Source organism: Schistosoma haematobium, chromosome ZW, assembly GCF_000699445.3.
Source record: "Schistosoma haematobium chromosome ZW, whole genome shotgun sequence".
NCBI lineage: Eukaryota > Metazoa > Platyhelminthes > Trematoda > Strigeidida > Schistosomatidae > Schistosoma > Schistosoma haematobium.
The window spans coordinates 17,404,063-17,425,302 of NC_067195.1; the positions used below are offsets into that span (position 1 = coordinate 17,404,063).

Here is a 21,240-nt window from a genome sequence, read left to right on the forward strand (position 1 = left end):
TTGCTGGGAGAACGCTAACTTCTGCGCCAGTGTCGACGAGGTAGCGAACTCTCGTTGTCACATCTGTGACGAATAACAGACGGCTTTGTTCGCCGGCTACGGTTGCCGTTAACGCGTGCCGGCCTGGAAGTTTCCCGAATTGTTTTTTGAATCAGTCGGTTTCGTGTTGGGAAAATTGCAGGGTTTTCTGCAATTTCTGGAAAGCTTTCCATACTGGTTATGATACCAGCACCAGTCGGGGTTATCTGTCTCTCGTGGTCTAGAGACAGATCGCTTACGAGAAATGCTTCTACGTGGTGTGCGCGATCTCTTACGGTCGGTACGAAGACTAAGATAACGCGTGAGTGTGTGACATAAGTCGGTTATATCATTCTGAGTCGTGTGAGGCTTTTCTTTGACTGAAAATACCTCGGTAGTAGAAGGTTTCGTAATTTCTAGAATGCGGTCGGCAGATGCAGCTAGTTCGTCTAAGGCGATAATGAACGAGGGGAAAATATATATATATCCAAGAAAAAACACGAAAAAAAATCACAATGTTTAAAAAAAAATAAAAAATAAGGCAATGATATATAAAAATCCCAAAAAGGAACAGACTCACAGTTGCAATTAGGTGTACCAGATCACGTCGGGTTCACCAATGATGATGTCACAGGTATTCAGTGTTTGACAACGCTTCTACCAGTAACACCTTCTAATATATTTCGTTCCCACCCAGAGAAATCAAAAGACAGAGTCGAGGAGATCGGAAGAGTATATTTGGCGATGACCAATATATCGGAATTCTCTGATCTAATCTGGCTAGCGATTGCGGTTGATGTTGAGCACGGCGTTACCACACGTGATCTGGTGCGGATGCCTGACCGAGCGCCTTCAGCTAGATGAGTCCACTAAAACATATGGTCAGCATCCAATGTCGAAAACTTACAGAGCTATTTATTTTAGGGATTTATTTACCGCTACAACACGTCTACTTTCTGGATGTTAGCCCAATTTCGTTTATAGATTTGCTAATTGATGTGAAATAACAACAAATTACCCCATATATTTTACTATATTCTCCATAATTGTTTACACGAACTATGATGTGTTTATCACATACTGATTGGAGAGACTAAATGGTTTATTTTAATATTTACTTATTAAATGTGTACTTTATCGTTCATTCCATTTTCTGAATATTTTCCAAAGTAAAAAAGTCTTTTTCTGACCAACTGTTACTTAATCATATAATTTTTTTAAAATAAAGCAAATAATATTCGTAAAATATACAGCAACCTCATTATCGAGTATAACGTACACTTAGATTACGAGATAATGATATTGATGATGTCACAGGTATTCAGTGTTTGACAACGCTTCTACCAGTAACACCTTCTAATATATTTCGTTCCCACCCAGAGAAATCAAAAGACAGAGTCGAGGAGATCGGAAGAGTATATTTGGCGATGACCAATATATCGGAATTCTCTGATCTAATCTGGCTAGCGATTGCGGTTGATGTTGAGCACGGCGTTACCACACGTGATCTGGTGCGGATGCATGACCGAGCGCCTTCAGCTAGATGAGTCCACTAAAGCATATGGTCAGCATCCAATGTCGAAAACTTGGAGCTATTTATTTTGGGGATTTATTTACCGCTACAGATCACTCCCCCCTAGTGGGGCAGTGACGACCCTAAGACGTGGCCAGCCAGAAGTTTAAACCCAACGAGTTTGTCGTTGGTAAACACTCTTCTGATTGCTTACTAAGTGTAGCAGCATCTGGTCGTCTTTCCTTACTATATGCGACCGGGGTACAACATAGTGAAAAAAGAAAAAGTTAAAACGAAAATTTCGACTCCTCGTAAACTGCATCGTTCTTTTCCAGCCGTCCTGGAAAAGAAAAAAGAAAGTGTAAGTGCATGTCGAAATACACTCGTATGTGCATAAAAACACAATGTCGGCGAAAAAAATGGAAAATATACTCAAGCACACGTAATAGCGTTAAACAATGTTTTTTTGTTGTTTTTTTTAAGTAAAAATATAAATATATAAACATATTAAAATTCTTTTTTTTAAAAATTATATATCTTAAAAAGAAAGATCGAGATAATATAAAATGTCGAGTAGTGCCTTACGTGCAGTAGTCGTTTAAATGTTCTGGAAATCTTACTCTTCTTCCAGAACGCGTCGTTTTAGGTTTATTTTCAGATACAGATAAGATCCCCCGTAAGCCAAATATCATATGGCAGTTGATGGCTGTAGTCGAGATCTATTTGTTGGCGATCTAGTGGAATCGAAAGAATACCGAGATCATGCTAGGTTACAAGTGTGGTTACTGAGCATAACCGAATTCATGCAAGGTCACATTCAATGGAAGAAAGTATGTTTTGGTACAGTTAAACAAGCAGGTACGGTGAAAACAGTCTCTGGTACAATTGGTAATAATAATAATTGTTTCCATTACACCAATCTCGCTCTCTTGATAAAAGTGGGTCACTACATGCTGTTGACCATTGTGAATATATTGAAAGCACAAAAATTCGACAAAAATGTACAATCTAATCGCTAGTGTCAGAACCAACTAAAAAACAGAGTACTACAAGACGGGCCTGGAGAAAATTCTGAACGTCAACCGAAATAATTCAAGTAGTCTAATTTCACATTTGATCTAATAAATGCACAAGAGCAAAGTTAATGCATAATAAGTAGTAAATTCGCGCTTTTTTGAAACGCGCACTAATACTTTATTGTTCAAAGGAGCTCTCTGTCTAACATCGTTAGTGTATTGGTTGAGTTTAATTAGTACTGAAAAACTAGCGAAAATACATCAGAACATGTTAAAAGGATATCTCAAAGGTGTTGTAGACCTAGTGAAGTAAACTATGAAAATGTAGTCCTCATATTTATTAATTTTTAGCAATCTAACTGAACCAGCTGGTTCAGACGAAAATCTAACTTCTGGTGATACTCCGGAAGTTCTTGGGGAAGGATTTAAAGATCAGTAAGTGTCGATGTTATTATGCCAACTATTCAGGGATAACGGTAGTTCCAATAGACTACGAACACTTAATTCTGTGCCCAACTCACAGAGCGTTGACAATTCGGAATCAAGTAGTGTACTTAGTTGGATTGGAAGTTTAATAGCAGCCAATGGTGAGGTGAGAACTCTCTTTTAACTCTTTCTCATAAATGAATAAGCAACCTGCTAGTGTCTTGACTAGTTTTCTTAGTTGTTCTTAGTTTATTATTTATTTAAACACAAACATTGGTACAACGAGGCACCAAATAGATATGCGCCACATAAATCATTCGATTTGTGTGAAAGCTGGGATACTGCCCGGGTACCCAAACCGAAGCAGGAGTTTTCTTAGATTTAAGCTTGTTTGTATTTCATCAGTAGTTTTGGAAAGCTTTAGGTTTTTTTCAGTAGAATTAACGGGATGATTATTCCTCGGATTCTGATTTTTGAAAAACACTAAAGTTCTCATCATTTTGGGATGATGGGTCAAGTACTTAACCTTTGCAACAAAATTCAGTAGTACTTCAGACAGTTTTTAGTGAACCAGGCTGAAGTCTGGTAATCTGGATAAACTGTTCAAGGAAGTTACACTTACAACTTCTGATAAGAATAGTCTGTCAAGCTCATATTCAAGGCAGAATACGAACTATTCTAGATTCCGTTATTGAAAAAGTGGACGAGTTCCCCATTAACGTTCATGCAGAGTAACGTAAGATACCTGCCAGAACTTATCATGATATTGTCAACATAAATTCGTTGGATAATATTGATTGTAAGTCGTAATATGTACCCCACCTGGCTGCTTTGTGTGTGTTTATAATGGTGTCTATAAAGGAACAAAAATAACGAAGAAACCTTAGTAAGCTTTGTTTTACGTATTTCACAGTTGCATGTTAAAGTAAATTTATGTTATCGCAAAGCAATCTTCTTAAAAAACTTTTTACCATTCTAAGTAAGTAATATCATACTGATCCAAGTGTGCTCCGTTTAGTTTTGTATATTACAACACGGGCATGTTCCAGTCTTTGTAATCTGACATTAAAGTGCGAAGTTCAAATCAGTCATCTAGATAGTGTTCCTCCGTGTTCAGACACCTAGCCGTCACCCACTTATGCTACATTATCCTGGAAACATATCTGGTTGAGATTACCAAGTTAATAGAAATGATATTCCACTACGACTAATTTGCAATACGTGGGACCGTAGGCAGATGTAAACATTATTTTTCTCTCTCCAAATTCTTACTCTACATGAGTATTTCAGTTCAACAGTACAAACGACCGTTATTAGAAACTCCTTTAAGGAGTGCTATGTTCACACGATTGAAGCAGATTATCTATGTCACACTCCCTATGTGGGCACAAGGTAAATACTTTGAGTCAATAATCAACTTTTTGTAGTTTGTCACCGGGATGTTGAATACGAGTGTATAAAGTTTTCAGAAACCCAGATAAAGCTTTTCTTTGTTTGATCTATATTAAAATGCAAAATCTGAATGGAACAAGTCCAAGTCCCATACACGTTACTAGAATAGCTGAATGAGGTTTAAAATTACATGAATGTTTCTGGAAAGTATCCGTTTGGTAACTCTAAACGATATAATTGAACGGAAACTCAATGGTCAACTACAAAATGAAGTTGGCAAAAATGGAAGGGCAAAAAACTACGTAAATTTATTGGAAGATTTAATAAATGAATTGCATTTTAGTTAGTGTTAGATCTCAAAAAGCCACGTGATTGCTTCTTAACCCTGGTCTTTCATGTTATCGTAATTGTTTTATGGACTTTGACGCTGCTGAAATATTAAATCCACAAAGCATCCAAACCTTTGGTTTAAAAGTTTCGGGAGTTTCTCCCTCGTAATATTTAATGGTGTTGTGTTGAGCTATGTATTTAGGCACTAGATTGTGAAATCGCAATTATCGTAACCAGTGGTTGAAAATACAATAGGACATGATCGAGAATCGGCACAATGGCCCAGAAACAGTCATTTCCCTTAGGTATCAAGTCTCATTTTTGTCATAGAATCACAGTGTTTATGTCTAGTCTTTTCCACTACCGCTGAAGCTGTTACTGTTTCTCCTATAGCATTTGCCTTGATAATTTCATCTCTGCGTTGAAATGGTGTGACAGTTTAGATCGATGCACATATGCGCCATATTCTACTTATGACTGACCTATATTTAGTAGTCAAAGAAGGTTGCTTTTGGATGCTGTTGTCCAGTTAAAAAGTCGGGATTTGACAGTTCAAGGAAAATTGATGGTACTTAATTATCTAGTTGAATAGTTTAGTCTACAATCTCTCTCCCTTTTATGGGAAACCTCCACATAAAGAGAGTAAGTGAATGTTTCCTGTTTGCAACTACAAATCAGGTAAACAAGTGTTTAAAATGGTGATTCATAACTACCCTAGGTTAACGACTATACAGCTCATGTTTTTGGGCCGTTATTTTCTAGTGTTGTATTTTCCCAGTGTTAATAACATTCCATTTTGTCGACTCAGCATGTGATGTTTAGTAAGCTTGACAGTTCTGATTATCATTTGATTTTTGTGGGCTAGGGTACTACTTGGATGCTCAAACCGAAGCAGGCGGTTTTCTTAAAGGACCTCTCCCGAAGCCTTTAACCTGTAGGTCTAGTCCACAAACAAGTGGGGCAACGTTAGGGGATGTGGTCCCATGGTAGCTGGTAACCAAGAATAGGTTAATAATTCATTTCTCCCCTCAGGATCTTGGAGCCCATATGCACTATGGTTCGGAGTCAGGGTTTTCCAAATCCCCTAGGTGGATCATCCGAACCCACCAACCAGGTTTAAGCGTCGGGTATCCGCTTTTCGTCCTCTCGATTTCGTAAACAACACCTCCACGGCGAGAAGGCAATGATTAAAACTTCCCTGACAGCGGCTTTATACGTGTACATGCCGTACCAGGGTATTTGGGGGCTGGCTTCTGCTCTGGGAGTAGAACCTGGACCCCCTTGATGAGAGACAGGAATCCTAACCTGTACTCACTCCTGGTAGAAACCAGTTAGGAGTAGTCAAGGATTTTCATATATCTAGATAGCTGTGTAAGTGCTGGTGGCGGCGCGAGTGACGAAATCAATTCACGTACAGTGAAAGCTAAGGTGGCCTATACTGATCTGGGCAGTTTTCGGCGCCTTCGTGATGTTAGTCTGGCTGTAAAACGTCGGATCTACAACGCGTCTGTGAGAGCAGTCTTGCTCTATGCTTGTGAAACCTGGCCTCTCCGAGTTGAGGACGTTAGATGACTTTCTGTGTTCGATCATCGCTGTCTCCGAAGGATTGCTGACATCCAGTGGCAACATCATGTTAGTAATGCAGAGGTTCGGCATCGTGTGTTCGGGTACAGAGACGATAATGCAATTGGTGTCACCATCTTGAAACACCGATTTCGGTGGGTTGGACATGTTCTACGAATGTCGTCCCAGAGAATTCCACGTCGTGCATCATTTGCCGACTCTGGGACTGTTTGGAAGAAGCGGAGAGGTGGTCAGTGTATGACATGGTGTCGTGGTATGAAAGAAAGCTGCAAAGGACTGGCTTGTGTTGGTCCTTCACGACTGCCTGGTTGGGGTCCGAGAGATGGTACAACACAGTGGCTAGAGACGTTATCAGATATGGCTCCGAATAGAAGCCAGTGGTGATCCTACTGTAACCTTCCTTTATTTTCTTCATTAAAAAAAGGTTGTTTCTTGCCTGACTGGAAGATTTTTTCTCATTGTACCTTTTCGCTTTCCCCATTATTACTATTATTATTATTATTCCACTACCTTACTAATCCGTTCGTTATTGTTCTTTTTTTAACGCTCCTTACCTTTCATTTTTTTCCTTCTTCTCTTCAAATTCTCATTGTTTTGTGTGGCGCATATATATTGGCGCTCTCTTGTACCAATATATATGTGTTCAAATAAATAAATAAATAAATAATTCTTATTATGCATACCTTCCTCTATCTCTTCACAATTTTATTTTTACTGTGTGTCGCATATGTATTTTGGTGTTCCCTTGTACCAATATTTATGTGTTTAAATAAAAGTTTGATAACTGAAACTGGTATACTTCCAGCTTTTGCAATTTCTATGTTGGTCTGAGGGATACTTTTAGTAAAAATAGTTTCTTATTAGAATTTGAATTATGTGGTTATCTAGTATTAGGTTAAGTAAATCGTTTTCTGTTTCTAATGAGAATGATTCATCTTTGTTGTGTAATTCAACCACTTTTCAATTTGTCTATTTCTACAATTGTTAAATAATGAATATATGGTTTTATCCTGTCTTTTTTTACGCATTTTAGAACTCCATGTTCTATGTGGACTCTCTTGCATCTATGGAGATGTAAGTTATTTTTTTACTTAGTATTTTCTTTCACACTAGAAATCCAAATGATGATAATGAAAAACAAACTGATCAGGAATCTGAAAAATCATTAGTTATAACCGAAGATATTTCGAAAATTGAAGTGTATGTTGGACTATTTCATACTTATTCCAATCTAATTCTATTTCATTAAGACCTGAAGTGTCTAAATCACAAGAAGATAACAAATTGATAACACATAATATAAATTGTGATTGGACGGATAAATTTTCAGTCAAAACTTCACATGTAAGTTTATAAAAATCAGAGATATATGGTAATGTTATCAATAATACTCATTTTTGTGTACAAACATAAACGTTTATTCCTTCCTGAAATATTTTTGTCATTTGACCACCCTTAATTTGTGAATATTAATTCTGTATTACAAATATTGCAATTATAAGCTCAAAAGTTTTGTGAAATCGACTACAGTTCACAACAGTATACGGTCATGATCCGGTTGATATAAGTCGACCAACAATATTAACAGGTTTCTTAGTTGTACAGATATGATAGATAAACTAACAGAACTTTTGTGGTTGAGTTTACGATGAGTAATACAAGCGTATGTCACTTCAAAGAAATGTAATTTCTAACCAGAATACATCAATTCCAAGTACAGCATTTATGACAGGGAATTCACATTGATAGTCATGAATCAAGTAAACACACAGTTAAGATTAGCAGATTACAATGTTTATGTGTGATTATATATGGAGGCGGTGTCACTGTAACGTTATATGGATTGTGGAATGGTGGATTCCACATCGTTTACCACAGAGGGGAAATATAATAGCGTAGACCGTAAAACATACACTTTTGTTTCTGCGTGCATTGAATTTTTTTGAAAAGAACTTCACCAACAATAACTATATGCCTACTTATCCATAATCGGTACCAGTTACAATAGTGACGAATACCAGTGATGTTATTGAAGATGATTAAAAAATGCCATTGGTTTTAAAATGTGGATTTTTTTCTCCGAGAAATAGTTAATTTCTCAGTACTTCTCAAATAAATCCAACCGTACAGCGAGCGCTGTCTGTAATTTATTAACTCCATACCTAACATTCAAAAGACCCTGACCTTCTGCAAATGCTGTTGGAAAACCCTTTTACTTGAGCTATGAATATTTCTCACTTTTCCAGAGGCATCAGTTACTGTCATCTTAATTTTATTGTGTGGGTGTTAGATTTGCTTTTTCTATAATAGTCGTTTTCCCAGCTAGAAATATTTTTAAGAGGCAGCATCAGTGTTCTGACATTTTCACCCTTCACCCCTCATATACGGTTATTGATGAACCCAATTACTCAAATTGCTTAGTTCTATGGATTACTTTTTCCAACCGAAGCTCTTGACGGTCGAAGATGGATGACATGGCGCAAAATTAGTCTCAGTGACTCATAAACACTGTTTTTTATCTTCCTTTAAATTTTAGAATAAGTGTCACTTCCGATTTTCCATCCATCGATTGCAATTGTTCTTTTTGAACTGTACTTCCTATGTATGGATTTCCATCCATCTATCTATAGCAAACACAAACTTTAAACATAAAGAATGATATTGTCCAACATAGTGTCCCCTGAAATCGGCTTAACGATATATATAAATAGACCATATTGCCATCAGTCATCGTGGGAGAGTCTCAATAAAAGAATGCCGCTTATTCTAGAACATATGTTTAGACTTTGACCATTCTTTGGTGCCTGGGTCTTACTGGATGTAGGAAAGCCATATCTTAACGATGAAAAAGTCAAAAATATATTTCAGGAACAACTAGAGAAGTAGTTAATTAATCATGAAAGTGATGTCCACCGTGGGGTAGCTTAGCGTGATATACAAATAGCAATGAAAACAGCAGTGCGATTTATCAGTAACCTAAACCAAAAGGTTAAGTAATATCACTGGGTTTTTGTAGCATCGATAGATGCTCTGAAACTCATCCCATCGGGCTCTGAACACTATAGAGTGAAGGAAAATTAAAAATAGGCTAACAAAAGCCCGCACAATGATCGTGAGCAGTGGTGGCCAGCAAAACCAAGAAATGGAAAAGGCAACATCAGTAGGTAACCGTGGATGAATAATTAGGCTCATCAAGGAAATGGATATTAAAATCCCTCTGTTATTGAGACGATCTCGGAAAATGGAGGACTGTTATTTATTCTCGGTCCAGGAGATTCGATCGATGGATGAAACATTTTAGGGAATAGTTCAACTGACTTCCAACCAAATATTCAATATACAAACATGCCCCCAAAAGCCCTGGTACGGCCGAGAGTGGGGAGAGTCCGCTCCCCCTCTCGAAATGCTCTTACATGGCCACGCGTATATAGCCTCTGCCAGGGAAGTCCTACTCACTGCCTTCTGACACCACGGGTGTTGTTTACGAAAATGAGAGAACGAAAAGCGAATGTTCGGCGCTTTAATCGGGGCGGTGGACACTGTGAGTCCACCTAGGGGAGTTGGAAAACCCTGATTCCAAACCAATGGTGCACATGGACTCCAGTATCCTAAGGAAACAAATGGCGTATGAACCAATTGTTGGTCACCGGCTACCATGAGACTGCATCTCCTTACGATGCTCCACTGCCTTGTCGATCAGACCTTCAGGTCGAAAGCTCAGGGAGTGGCCCCCTAAGGAAACCACGTGCTTTGGTTTGGGCATCTGGGCAGTATCACACCTCTCACACATATCGAATGAGATTTGTGTGGCGCATATGTATTTGGTGCCTCCTTGTACCATTATCTGTGTTAAAATAAATAAATAAAATACAAACATACTTACCAACCCACAAATCAAATGACTTGTGTGGCGCATATGTATTCGGTGCCCCTTTCTACCAATACTTATGTGTTCAAATAAATAAAATAAAGCCCCGACTATAGTTGTATACTTTAACCTTAAGTCGGCGTTCATTTCCATTGACTGAGAGGTTCTATGGCAGTCTGTTGTTAAAAGATTTACTAAAGAGATAGACCAACCTTGTACAGACTTCCCACCCAAACAATAGTGGTCGAATCAGAGCTTCTTGACTGTCATTAGCATTGCCAACCTCGAGTGGTGATCGTCAGTGTTATTTACTTTTCTCCACTTCTACTCAACTTTGTCATAGACGTCATTTTGGAGATAATGCTCTCACCGTCTGACTTTTCAGAGGTTGGTCTTCCACTGGGGGACTCAGTTGTTGATCTAGAAAACGCAAATGTTATATCTGTTTGGTAGGGACGCTGAAAAACAGCCTTCTGATCTCCTTAAGAAACGAAGTAAGCATGTTGGGGATGTGTTCTCTGTACAAATGCAAAACGTTGTTTCAGAACTGGTTTATGTCAACGCCTTGATCAATGATGGGGAGCGAATTAGTTGAGCTTGCCGACTATTTCATTTATCTAGGATGTCTCAAAAGCTCTGGTAAGTTGGTGTCTGGAGAAATCTCGGTGTGGGTTCAGAAAATGTGGCTGGTTTTTGTCAACTGGTGTCACTTGTGGCGTAGGTGAGATACCCGTCTACCAACCAAAGGACGAGCTTGCTGCTCAGCAATTCGATCTGTTCTACTTTATTGATGTGAAGCATAACATTAAAAATAAAGGGTACTCATAGGTTCATAGTGTTCAATCTTGGATACGTTTGAATCACTCCTTGTGTATTTTGGGACATCGGGTACTAAGTAATGATGACAAGTTGAATAATCAGGCCGTAAATCTTCATTAGCTGGGGAGTAGTTAGGACATGTATTACTCATCGAAGCCCGTCGGTCTACTCCGGGTGACCGTGAGTTTGGCCACAAACGAAGGATGTTACGTATGGAAATTGGGAAAAGCTTGCGTAAGGACCGAGAAGCCTGGTGGTCGGTGCGTGCTAATGAGCTGGAAGCAACAGCTGCATCTGGTAATTACCGGAAACTCTTCCAACTCATCCGAGCCACTGGCAGCAAGAAGTCTGGTGTGAGCGAAACAATCTGTGAGGATGACGGGATGCCAATCACTAACATCCATCGACGTCTTGGACGATGGGCAGAATTTTTCTAAGGGCAGTTCGACTGGCCTGCTGCTCCGGCAACATCAGTCAAACTGTCCTGCCCTCCATGGCCGGTGACAACTGATCCACCAAATGAGGCGGAAGTCCGCAAGGAACTCCAACTCTTGAAACGCTACAAATCACCTGGCCCAGATGACTTACCTCCGGCTCTTTTTAAAGATGGTGGTGACTTTCTGACTAAGGAACTGACTGTGTTGTTTAAGAAGGTTTGGGAGCTAGAGAGTGTACCAACGTCATGGAATGAGTCGATAGTTGTCCCTATCTTTACAAAGGGTTCACGTCGTTCCTGTAACATCTATCGGGGGATAAGTCTACTTCCGATTGCGTCCAAGCTATTGGCTTCCGTCATACTTCGTAGGCTGTTCAAAACCCGAGAAAGATTAACTCGCGAGGAGCAGGCTGGTTTTCGTTCTGGTCGAGGGTGTATTGATCATATCTTCACCCTCCACCAAATGTTAGAACACCGCCATACTTATCACAGGCCAACAATCGTAGTGTTTCTTGACATCAGGGCTGCCTTCGATTCGTTGGATAGGACTGTTCTCTAGGATTGTCTATTGAAGAAGGGTGTGCCTGAGAAGTTTATTAACATCCTAAAAGTCCTATATACAAACACCTCAGGCAGAGTGAGGGCATACAACCACCTCTCTCCATTGTTCCATTCGAGCAGTGGGGTTAGGCAGGGATGCCCAATCTCACCATTCCTCTTCAACTTTGCCATCGATAACATTCTGGAAACAGTTCTGATGGATGTAAGTAATGACGGCGTAGATCTGTTGCTTGGAGAAAGACTTCTCGACCTTGAGTATGCGGATGATATTGTGAGTGATGAGATCAATTCACGTATAGTGAAAACCAGAGCGGCTTATGTCCATCCGGGCCATCTTTGGCGCCTTCGTGATGTTAGTCTGGCTGTAAAAGGTCGGATCTACAACGCGTCGGTGAGAGCAGTTTTGCTCTATGCTTGTGAAACCTGGCCTCTCCGAGTTGAGGACGTTAGATGACTTTCTGTGTTCGATCATCGCTGTCTCCGAAGGATTGCTGACATCCAGTGGCAACATCATGTTAGTAATGCAGAGGTTCGGCATCGTGTGTTCGGGTACAGAGACGATAATGCAATTGGTGTCACCATCTTGAAACACCGATTTCGGTGGGTTGGACATGTTCTACGAATGTCGTCCCAGAGAATTCCACGTCGTGCATCATTTGCCGACTCTGGGACTGTTTGGAAGAAGCGGAGAGGTGGTCAGTGTATGACATGGTGTCGTGGTATGAAAGAAAGCTGCAAAGGACTGGCTTGTGTTGGTCCTTCACGACTGCCTGGTTGGGGTCCGAGAGATGGTACAACACAGTGGCTAGAGACGTTATCAGATATGGCTCCGAATAGAAGCCAGTGGCGATCATGCTGTAACCTTCTTTTACTTTCTTCATAAAAAGTGGTTGTATCTTCCTTAACTGAAAGATTTCTTCTGATTGTACCTTTCCGTTGCCTCATTATTACTACACTACCTTACACCAACCTCTTCGTTATTGTTCCTTTTTTTTCACGCTCCTTATCTTTTTTTCTTCTTTCTCTTCAAATTCTCATTGTTTTGTGTGGCGCATACATATTGGCGCTCTCTTGTACCAATATTTATGTATTCAAATAAATAAATAATACATGTATTACGTATTCGCAGTTATGGCTCACATCGATAAGCGATGTTGTCCAATGTAGGAGTAGGTTTAAAGAAAGTTAGGGGGTGGCCAAACTGAAACGTAGCATTAGTCCAGAGAGTCGTTAGATATTAGACTGAACCATCCATACAGGCGCAGATTATCTTGTTGAAGTCCACAGGTCTGTCATAATCAATGGTTATAGGTTGTGCGATACAGCACAAAATCCGTCAGTCTCTGAATTTCAAAGTTCCCTTTTTCCCACATCTAATCTTTCCTGCCATTACTGATACTGTTACTAATTCTGCTATCCTGTGAATTTGTCATTATAACTTTATCTCGCTGTCCTAATGTTGTGTAGGAACTTGAACGGTCGCATGCATGTTGTTGGAGTTTTAACTTATTCCTTTAATCATATGACTTTCAACAACTGGGTCACAGGTTTTAGTCCCACTATAACTGTGGAGTATACTACTTATGCAGATATAAGCAGTGTGTAACACTAGTGGGAAGTGGAATGTCTGCCAGCAGAAGGTTGAGGACATTTAAGTGAATAAAAGAGGGAAGGGAACTGAAAGCAATGAAGATAAAAATAGAAATGAAGAAATAATGAAGCTTGCAAGCGACAATTCAAAGATATGCAAGCGATGTATTTGATGTACGAGTTTCACATTTTACTAAACCAATTTGTGATTGTGCATTAAACAATAAATTGGTTATCCCTATCTGATTATTCGATCACCACACAGCCACTGAAATCTAGACCATAGAACAATGTCTGTGCTCACAAAATAGATTGTGGCCAAATTTTTATGGTCGCTCACTCCCAGAACCGTAGTTTCAGCTGAGCGTCCACTCTCCTTTTCAAAACCCTTTCATACGATCATACGTTTATAGCCTTTTTCAGAGAAGTTCTGCTCATTGCTTTCGCGTAGTATTATCCTCACGTAAAAAGTACTGTTGGATTGGGTTTGGTAGATATGAAGGGTGCAAAGTAGGCAGACACTGATTTCAAACCGGTGGTATAAATGTGGTCAAAAATCCTGAGGAGACAAATACCATATAAACTTCCTCTGATCACCATGAAATTGAGTCCCCTAACACTACTCCACTTCTTTGCGAACTAGACCTTTATATCAAGAGCTCGAGTGAGGGTGTTTCCATAACAGACTGCCAGCCTTCTCGAAACTCGAGGAATAATCATAGCCCTCACATGGCTGACAATGATTAATGGTGAGGACAACATAAATCACGAGCCAATAACCTTGTCTTTTAAATGAGACAATATAGAATCTTCTCTGTCTGATGGTTCTACTTACTAAATTTTGTTGATTAATTCTTCAAATCCCATTATACTGTCAGTTTATACCGTGCTTGACAGTGTAAAACAAACATTCTTATATCACAAGCTTTATTCTACTGATTCTCTTTATTTTACTATAGATATTTCACTCGATATGATTTTGTTGGTGAATTAATATTTCTGCGCTCAATTCATTGTTTTCAGTCCTATCAGGTTGACACATGTATCAGATGCAGTTTTATGCTTTTATACACTGCCACAATGTTCAAATTTTAGAATTTGTTACAAAGAAGACATGGGTAGTTGCCCTTCATAAATGTTAGAATTTTCCTTTGGTTGTTAAGAAATTAAAAGCAGGGAAAATTCACGTTACTTATCACTTATAAAATTCAGCTTTGTTTATCCAACATTTCAACATGTTCTTCAACACTAAGGCGTTGGTATATGCACGGAGGATGATGTGAATAATGAATTTATACCACAATTGCCATTATTTCATTTGTGTTTGAGGATTTCATATCTCCAACAAATCTGTACCTGGTAAATTAATTGAATAAATAAGATAATTGTTCTGTTTGAATTTGTTCGACCAACTCTGCAATAATAATTACGATGAAGTCACCGATCTCCTTATCTTTCCTTATATTGTTTTTATTTAAGGTTTGGGAACAGATTAAAAAGGATTTTAATGAAGTTGTTCATTCTGTCTCTGAACCAAAAGATGTTGTATATCGTACTGCTTTTTCAGTTCGTGATCGTATCACAGCTGCTGCAAATACAGTAAAGAACCTAAATCCTAATGAATTTCTTTTGCCGGATAATGAATCGGAAACTGATCAACAGTTTACAAAGAAGGGAAATATCGTTGATGATGGTAAAAATAGCTTTATATGATTATTTTGAAATTGATCTTTGTATGGTTGATTCTTGTAATAATTAATTGTAGTATTTTTAATATGTTGTAAAGAATATAACTGATCCTAACGTACCAAACGATAGTTATTTCTGTGTACGCTGATTCTAAACTCTGTGTAGAGTTATAGAATGTTCAAGGTAAGATATTTATACTGAAGTACAAAGTTTTAGGGGTTATTTACTGGCTGATATGTTTCAATTTGCAATCAGCAGTTTGAACGTCATCGTACTTATATACACCTGTTACCCCTCGTGGAGAAGCATAGGCCGCCCACTAGCATTCTCCATCCAACTTTGTCCTGGACAATCCTTTTTAGTTCTTTCCAGTTGCTATTCATCTTTTGGGTGTCTGCTTCTAATCTTCGACTCAGTGTGTTCTTCGGTTTTCCTCTTTTCCGTTTCCCTTCAGGATTCCAAGTTGGGGCTTGCCTAGTGATGCATTTTGATGATTCCCTTCAATGTATGTCTTATCAACTTTTAGCGCCTTTTCCTAATCTTCTCTTCAGTTGTGAGCTGTTTTTTCTACTTCCGCAATAGGCTGTTGCTAATTCTATCTGACCAACGGACATTAAGTATCTTGCGTAGACAATTGTGTATAAATACTTGTACTTTTTTTGATTGTCATCGTAATAATTATTAAATTGATATAAATAGTTTTGTTACAACGAACTATTCTCAGTAGATTGATATTTTTCATCGAATTCCTGACTAGAGAATAATAGCATTTTTAGTAACAAGAGTGTAAAATATTAAGTTCTATATGGTCGGTCGATATTCGGTTGCAAACTGGAGTGATCTTGTTTTTCTCAAGTCACTTATTATGTATAGTTTAGTGCACTTGTCTTTGAGTCATACTTTAAAGAAAAAAGTCTGGCATTGTTACTTGGTTCTTCAAATTAAAGTAGGTGGAGCAGGGTTAGAACCCATTACTCACTAGCTAAAAGTTGAAAGCTTTGATCACACCCGCCTATGCAAGCTATTTTGTAAACAGCGTTCAAAACAAAACACAAAACAAGACCAAAACAGTCTGAAATCGAGCGAAATTGTCTCTTCAAAACTCATGTTTGGAGCGGTGAAATTTCTACAATATTCAGTCGTTAATAAGTATTGAAATTAATGATGAACATTGACCTAACAAATAATGATATCGTACTTTTTGCTAGATTATATTTTTAGTTAAGTTATATTCAGGGGAACTAAAATATACTTGTCATTTTTCTCAGTAAAACAATAATTATAGAATTACAAGTATAGGGGTTGTGGAGATTATTAAGTTTTTGATTGAGATCATGAACCGATTGATGTTAGACCACCTTTGGAAACCTGGAAGCACTGCTGAGGAGTCCCATACTAGGACGAAACGACCGTCCAGTGCTTCCAGGTTTCCATAGGTGGTCTAACACCAATCGGTTCATGATCTCAATCAAAAAAAATTATAGAATTATCTGATTCTATACTTGTGTATATACGGTTGACAAGGACTTATTAATAAGTTTCCAGTTACTGTATCAATATCCACTGTACTTCATCCTGGATGTAAAAACAACTCACGGTCGAGGAAGATGAATTACACTGTCCACAAGACTGTAAAACTGACTATCTGATCAATATACAATAAATAAAATAGTGAAGATCACGATCATTTCTTTTTAAATAATAACATATGATAAAGTTGTTAATTACTGCTGAGATATATTAGTGGTAATAAATTATTTCTTTTACTTACAATTTCAACTGGATTACTACCATTCAATACAAATCAGTTAGGTTATATTGATAAGTTGAAAAAGTATACCCGAGTAAACAAATAGAAATTTTTATTTAAAACCATCAAATACTTTCAAGACTAAATTATCATAATAATGAGTAAACTGTAAAGAATTTATTTGTCTTATCTCTGGATTATAATACAGTGAAAAATCGTATATGTAAGATTTTGGGGAGTTAAATTTAGCTTGTCATACGCGGTCTAAAAATTCCAGAGTAGCAAGTTAAGAAAATCTTTCTTTAGGAAAACAGAGTCATAACTAAACACAAATGTCCTATCTTTCTTTATGCTTAATGCTAATTGAATTACGGTCATATCTGAAAGCAAGAGATCAGAACAGTTCCAGTCCATGAATTCAGTAATCTCTAGTTTGTACTAACGCTCAAGTTGTGTTTGTAAAGACAATTGGATTTAGTGATATACCCCTGAATGATTAAATGGGTCGAAACCGGTCTTAAACATTCTATAACTACTGTTAATTATTCTTTTCTTAAATATTGACCCGCTTTCCTGCATATTCTAATGTCTTCTCATTCTTTTGGATTTTCTCTTCATGTTTTACTGTTGTTCTCAACGTTCGCGAAAGGCTCTGCAATGAGATATCTATCTGTTCATAGTTATACTTTGCTAATCAATAGTAACCATCTCTACGACATTAAAGTTGAGTAGAAAGTAGTTAAAGCAATCGTTTATGAGTAAGTGACACTAATTTCATCTTCACAGATAAATGAGTCTTAAATATTTGTCTCGATTTCTAAGCTATTTTTTTCACTCATCGATCTATCAATAAGTATGGTGTCATGTGAGAATTTTCGTCTAAATTTGAAGGAATATTCTCACAGTATATGGGCACCGAGTTGATGTAAGACATTAAGTAGAAAAAATGTATTTGTGAAATCTCAACGAATGAATTTGAAGTAAATTCAACGTTTCGCTCGGCAATCTGATCCAAGAATTTTCAAGGAAATATAATGAAACAAAAATGATCGAATATCATTACTACATATTTTTCCACTGTTCTATGTGTTAATTATTTTCATCTTTTCTTTTGTAGACTTAACGGCCTTACCACCGGCGTTGCCTAGCTTCACGAATATTAAACAAGATGTATCCCAGTTGGTCGATTCTTTATATAATGGTATAATGTCGACTGGCACGTATTTCGGTTTAATAACTGGAGAAAATCAATGTAAAGATAAAAGTAAACACCAAGTATGTTGTTTTTATTTTGTTCAAAAACACAGTGTTGAGAGGATCTAGTTTATTATAGTTATTGTTATAACTATAATTGCTGTAGTTAAAACTCAGATGAATAGATTTTCGAATTAGTATGCACGGTTTTTGGAAATTGACCAACTTGTGTTCACCGTTTACATCACCAACTAATCTTAGTTAGATAACAATTGAAGCGAGATGATCCTCAAAGTTTAAATTAGAAGCCATGACTAATGAAGTTCAGCCGTATCAGGTGTAAAACAGTCATTTACCAGTGGCATCGAAAGATGGTCGCGCAGTACTGTGGATTGATTAGGGTTAGAAGCGTGAACCACTGGATGTCACCTCAATGGTCTAAAGTTCGGGCTCTTGATTTGATGCCTGAAGTTTCTGGGCTCGATATTTCTGGTAGGGTCCGGAATGCATACTGCCAGGAAGTCCTATACTGTGACAAAGCAGCTGTTTGATTTTTTCTGGTATTCAATGATTGTTTAGCTAATGTAAACTGCAAAAAAGCTTCAAATGCTTATCCTACCATAGCATGTCTGTTAGTTTTACGGTCCAATAGTTTGCATACTAGACTATCAGCGATTGAGTTACTAGTAAGTATTTACTTTGTTTGCAAATTGAAGAGTAGCAGCTTAAAACTTATGAATAGACTCAGTGTATAGTTATGTGTCAACAAAATTAAAGTCACTTGTTGTTCACAAGTTTAATTCCAAATTTTTATAGTTTGTACTGTTCCAAAATTTGTCTGATCTTATGTAATTTTGATCCAGAATCGATAGTATGCTCTAAGTAATAAAATTGGATTGATCCTGTCATCATAATTTTTTTAACTAATTATTATCAATTGAGATGTTGGTAATTCATAAATTGCCCAATAAATACATTAACTAAGTTCCTAGTAAATTTACCTCCTGAAAATTAGCGTACCCCATTCCTATCCCATTCGAAATGCTTCTTATTTGTAGCAATACACTGTTGGGATTGCTAAGTCCCCAGAAGTATCTCATTTTCGCTCCAAAAGCCACCCACTTGGAAGGACCCTGAATGTCATTGGTTCGTTTCCTCTTTTAGTACGCTATTTTGTGACGTTTTTCAATGACATTTTTGCACTGTATGGATATGCATGAGTTGTGCGCTCGTTAATTTATGCTTCTGGCTACGCGTAAACTATGTTTTTTTCCGGGCCGATTCTGGTCTTCTTTCTAGTTAGTAGAGCTGGGACTCAGTGGAATAGCTTAGCTTGTCCTGTTATTGTGTTGCTGACTTCGTCCCGTTTCGCTGTTCCTAGGTGATATCGTAATCTCTTCAAACGTAGCATACACTTATCCTGTCTCCATTTTTATTGTTCATAACTTCCTTAGACGTTCAAAAACTCAGACTCTTCAGCTTTCTCGTCGCTTCATTTTTTGTAGAACTATGTACATAGATGAGCTTAATAGACTTGTAAAAGCTGTTTTCTTAATTGCGTTATCTACGTAGTCCTATCAACACTACATAAACATTTCTGAGAGTTTTTTCAAACTTTTGCCTTTGATCTTATAAGCTCAGTTCGTTCATTTATCATCAGACAAACGATATTTTATCCCTGTACAAACATCATAAGTACCACTAGGTTTATAATTCATTCTAGTGTTACCTATTTGTGTTTCACTTATCACTCTCATCAATCCTTGTTCTCTGTTTGATTATTCTTGTTCTTTATCATTATTATTGTTATCATCATCAGTGTACATCTTTTGTGCTATCGTTCTGACTGATATATATATATATATATATATATATATATATATATATATATATATATATATATATATATATATAACTTTCATCAAAAGAATCCTTTTCAACTATTTACTCAAAACTAGATATTTATTATTCCATAATTACAACTCATTCTATTGATATTCCAACCAACAGTTGGAGCGGTAGCGTATTGGTTATATCATTCAACTGTCAATCAGTGGATTATACTTCCGAATCCTCCTTCTACTTCTTTCCATTTGGTCAAGCAGATAAAATCATTGTTGAAACGGTTTCCGAGAAGCACAACGGAGTCTCCAAAAGAGCCGAAGAGTTTCCACCCGATCAGAACTTGATGGAGCTTTCTAGAATATCAACGTGGCATGCTACGATTGGACGGTAGCATAACTTACCTCCTTGTAAATTGGCTGAATCATAATGATGTTATGACGAACACCAATATCTATGAACACCCATGATTTCCCGTACATTTCTGATTTTTACTGAACAATCACTTCTACTTCTGTCTTCTGATTTGAGACTGTGGGGTTCTATACGTTCGAGTGCCGTTATTTGTATATCGTATTCTGCGTTAATTAAGTAATGAACGTAACAATCACTAATTTTGAAACCAAAAATTTAATTGACAAAAATAATATATTTTTAATATCCTAATGAGTGGTAAAATTAGGTTTTAAATTTTCCGACGTCTCGTGACTTAATATAAGCCACTTCTTCAGAAAATAAAATTTAATGTGCTTTTATACATGCTACATACATTTGTTGTATTTCCTGATTAAAAAATTGGTAAACCATGTCCATTTTCCTGATTATTTGTAAGATGTTTGTGCATGATTTTCCTAGTAGTTTTAGATTCAGTTTTCGCATTACATTTTTCGTTAACTTTTCGTGGTGTCTAACTAGTTTTCTTTGCTTTTTTTAATGTAAACGTAGATTATTGTATGACAATGAAAAATTTATATTCTTAAGGAAATATTATGAAGAAATTCTGTTGTTTGAATATTATAAAAGCACTATTATCATGACACAAAACTGATACATACATTTTGTGGCTGATGGGGATATTTTAGTCAATCCTTCAAAATTCACTTGTACTAACAATCAACAGTAATTAACGATACATATTTAACAAACAAAATCAGGAATAGAACTTTTTAAAATTTAGTCATGTAAGATACTATTGTAATAAATAAAGATTTG

The 21,240-nt window shown here is 37.3% G+C and overlaps 1 protein-coding gene across 1 annotated transcript in view; it reads left to right on the forward strand.

Annotated features, from left to right (window-relative positions):
* Positions 1–2,085: 2,085 nt before the first annotated feature.
* Positions 2,086–21,240, forward strand: part of MS3_00002903 (uncharacterized protein) — a 33,123-nt gene continuing 13,968 nt past the window's right edge. Inside the window, exons 1-10 of the mRNA XM_051210557.1 lie at positions 2,086–2,419; positions 2,471–2,686; positions 2,739–2,856; positions 2,899–2,982; positions 3,016–3,139; positions 7,313–7,353; positions 7,393–7,479; positions 7,530–7,623; positions 15,033–15,246; positions 18,110–18,267. Of these exons, the coding sequence (XP_051070564.1) occupies positions 2,816–2,856; positions 2,899–2,982; positions 3,016–3,139; positions 7,313–7,353; positions 7,393–7,479; positions 7,530–7,623; positions 15,033–15,246; positions 18,110–18,267 (843 nt within the window). The 5' untranslated portion in view covers positions 2,086–2,419; positions 2,471–2,686; positions 2,739–2,815. The remainder of the gene's footprint in view (positions 2,420–2,470; positions 2,687–2,738; positions 2,857–2,898; positions 2,983–3,015; positions 3,140–7,312; positions 7,354–7,392; positions 7,480–7,529; positions 7,624–15,032; positions 15,247–18,109; positions 18,268–21,240) is intronic.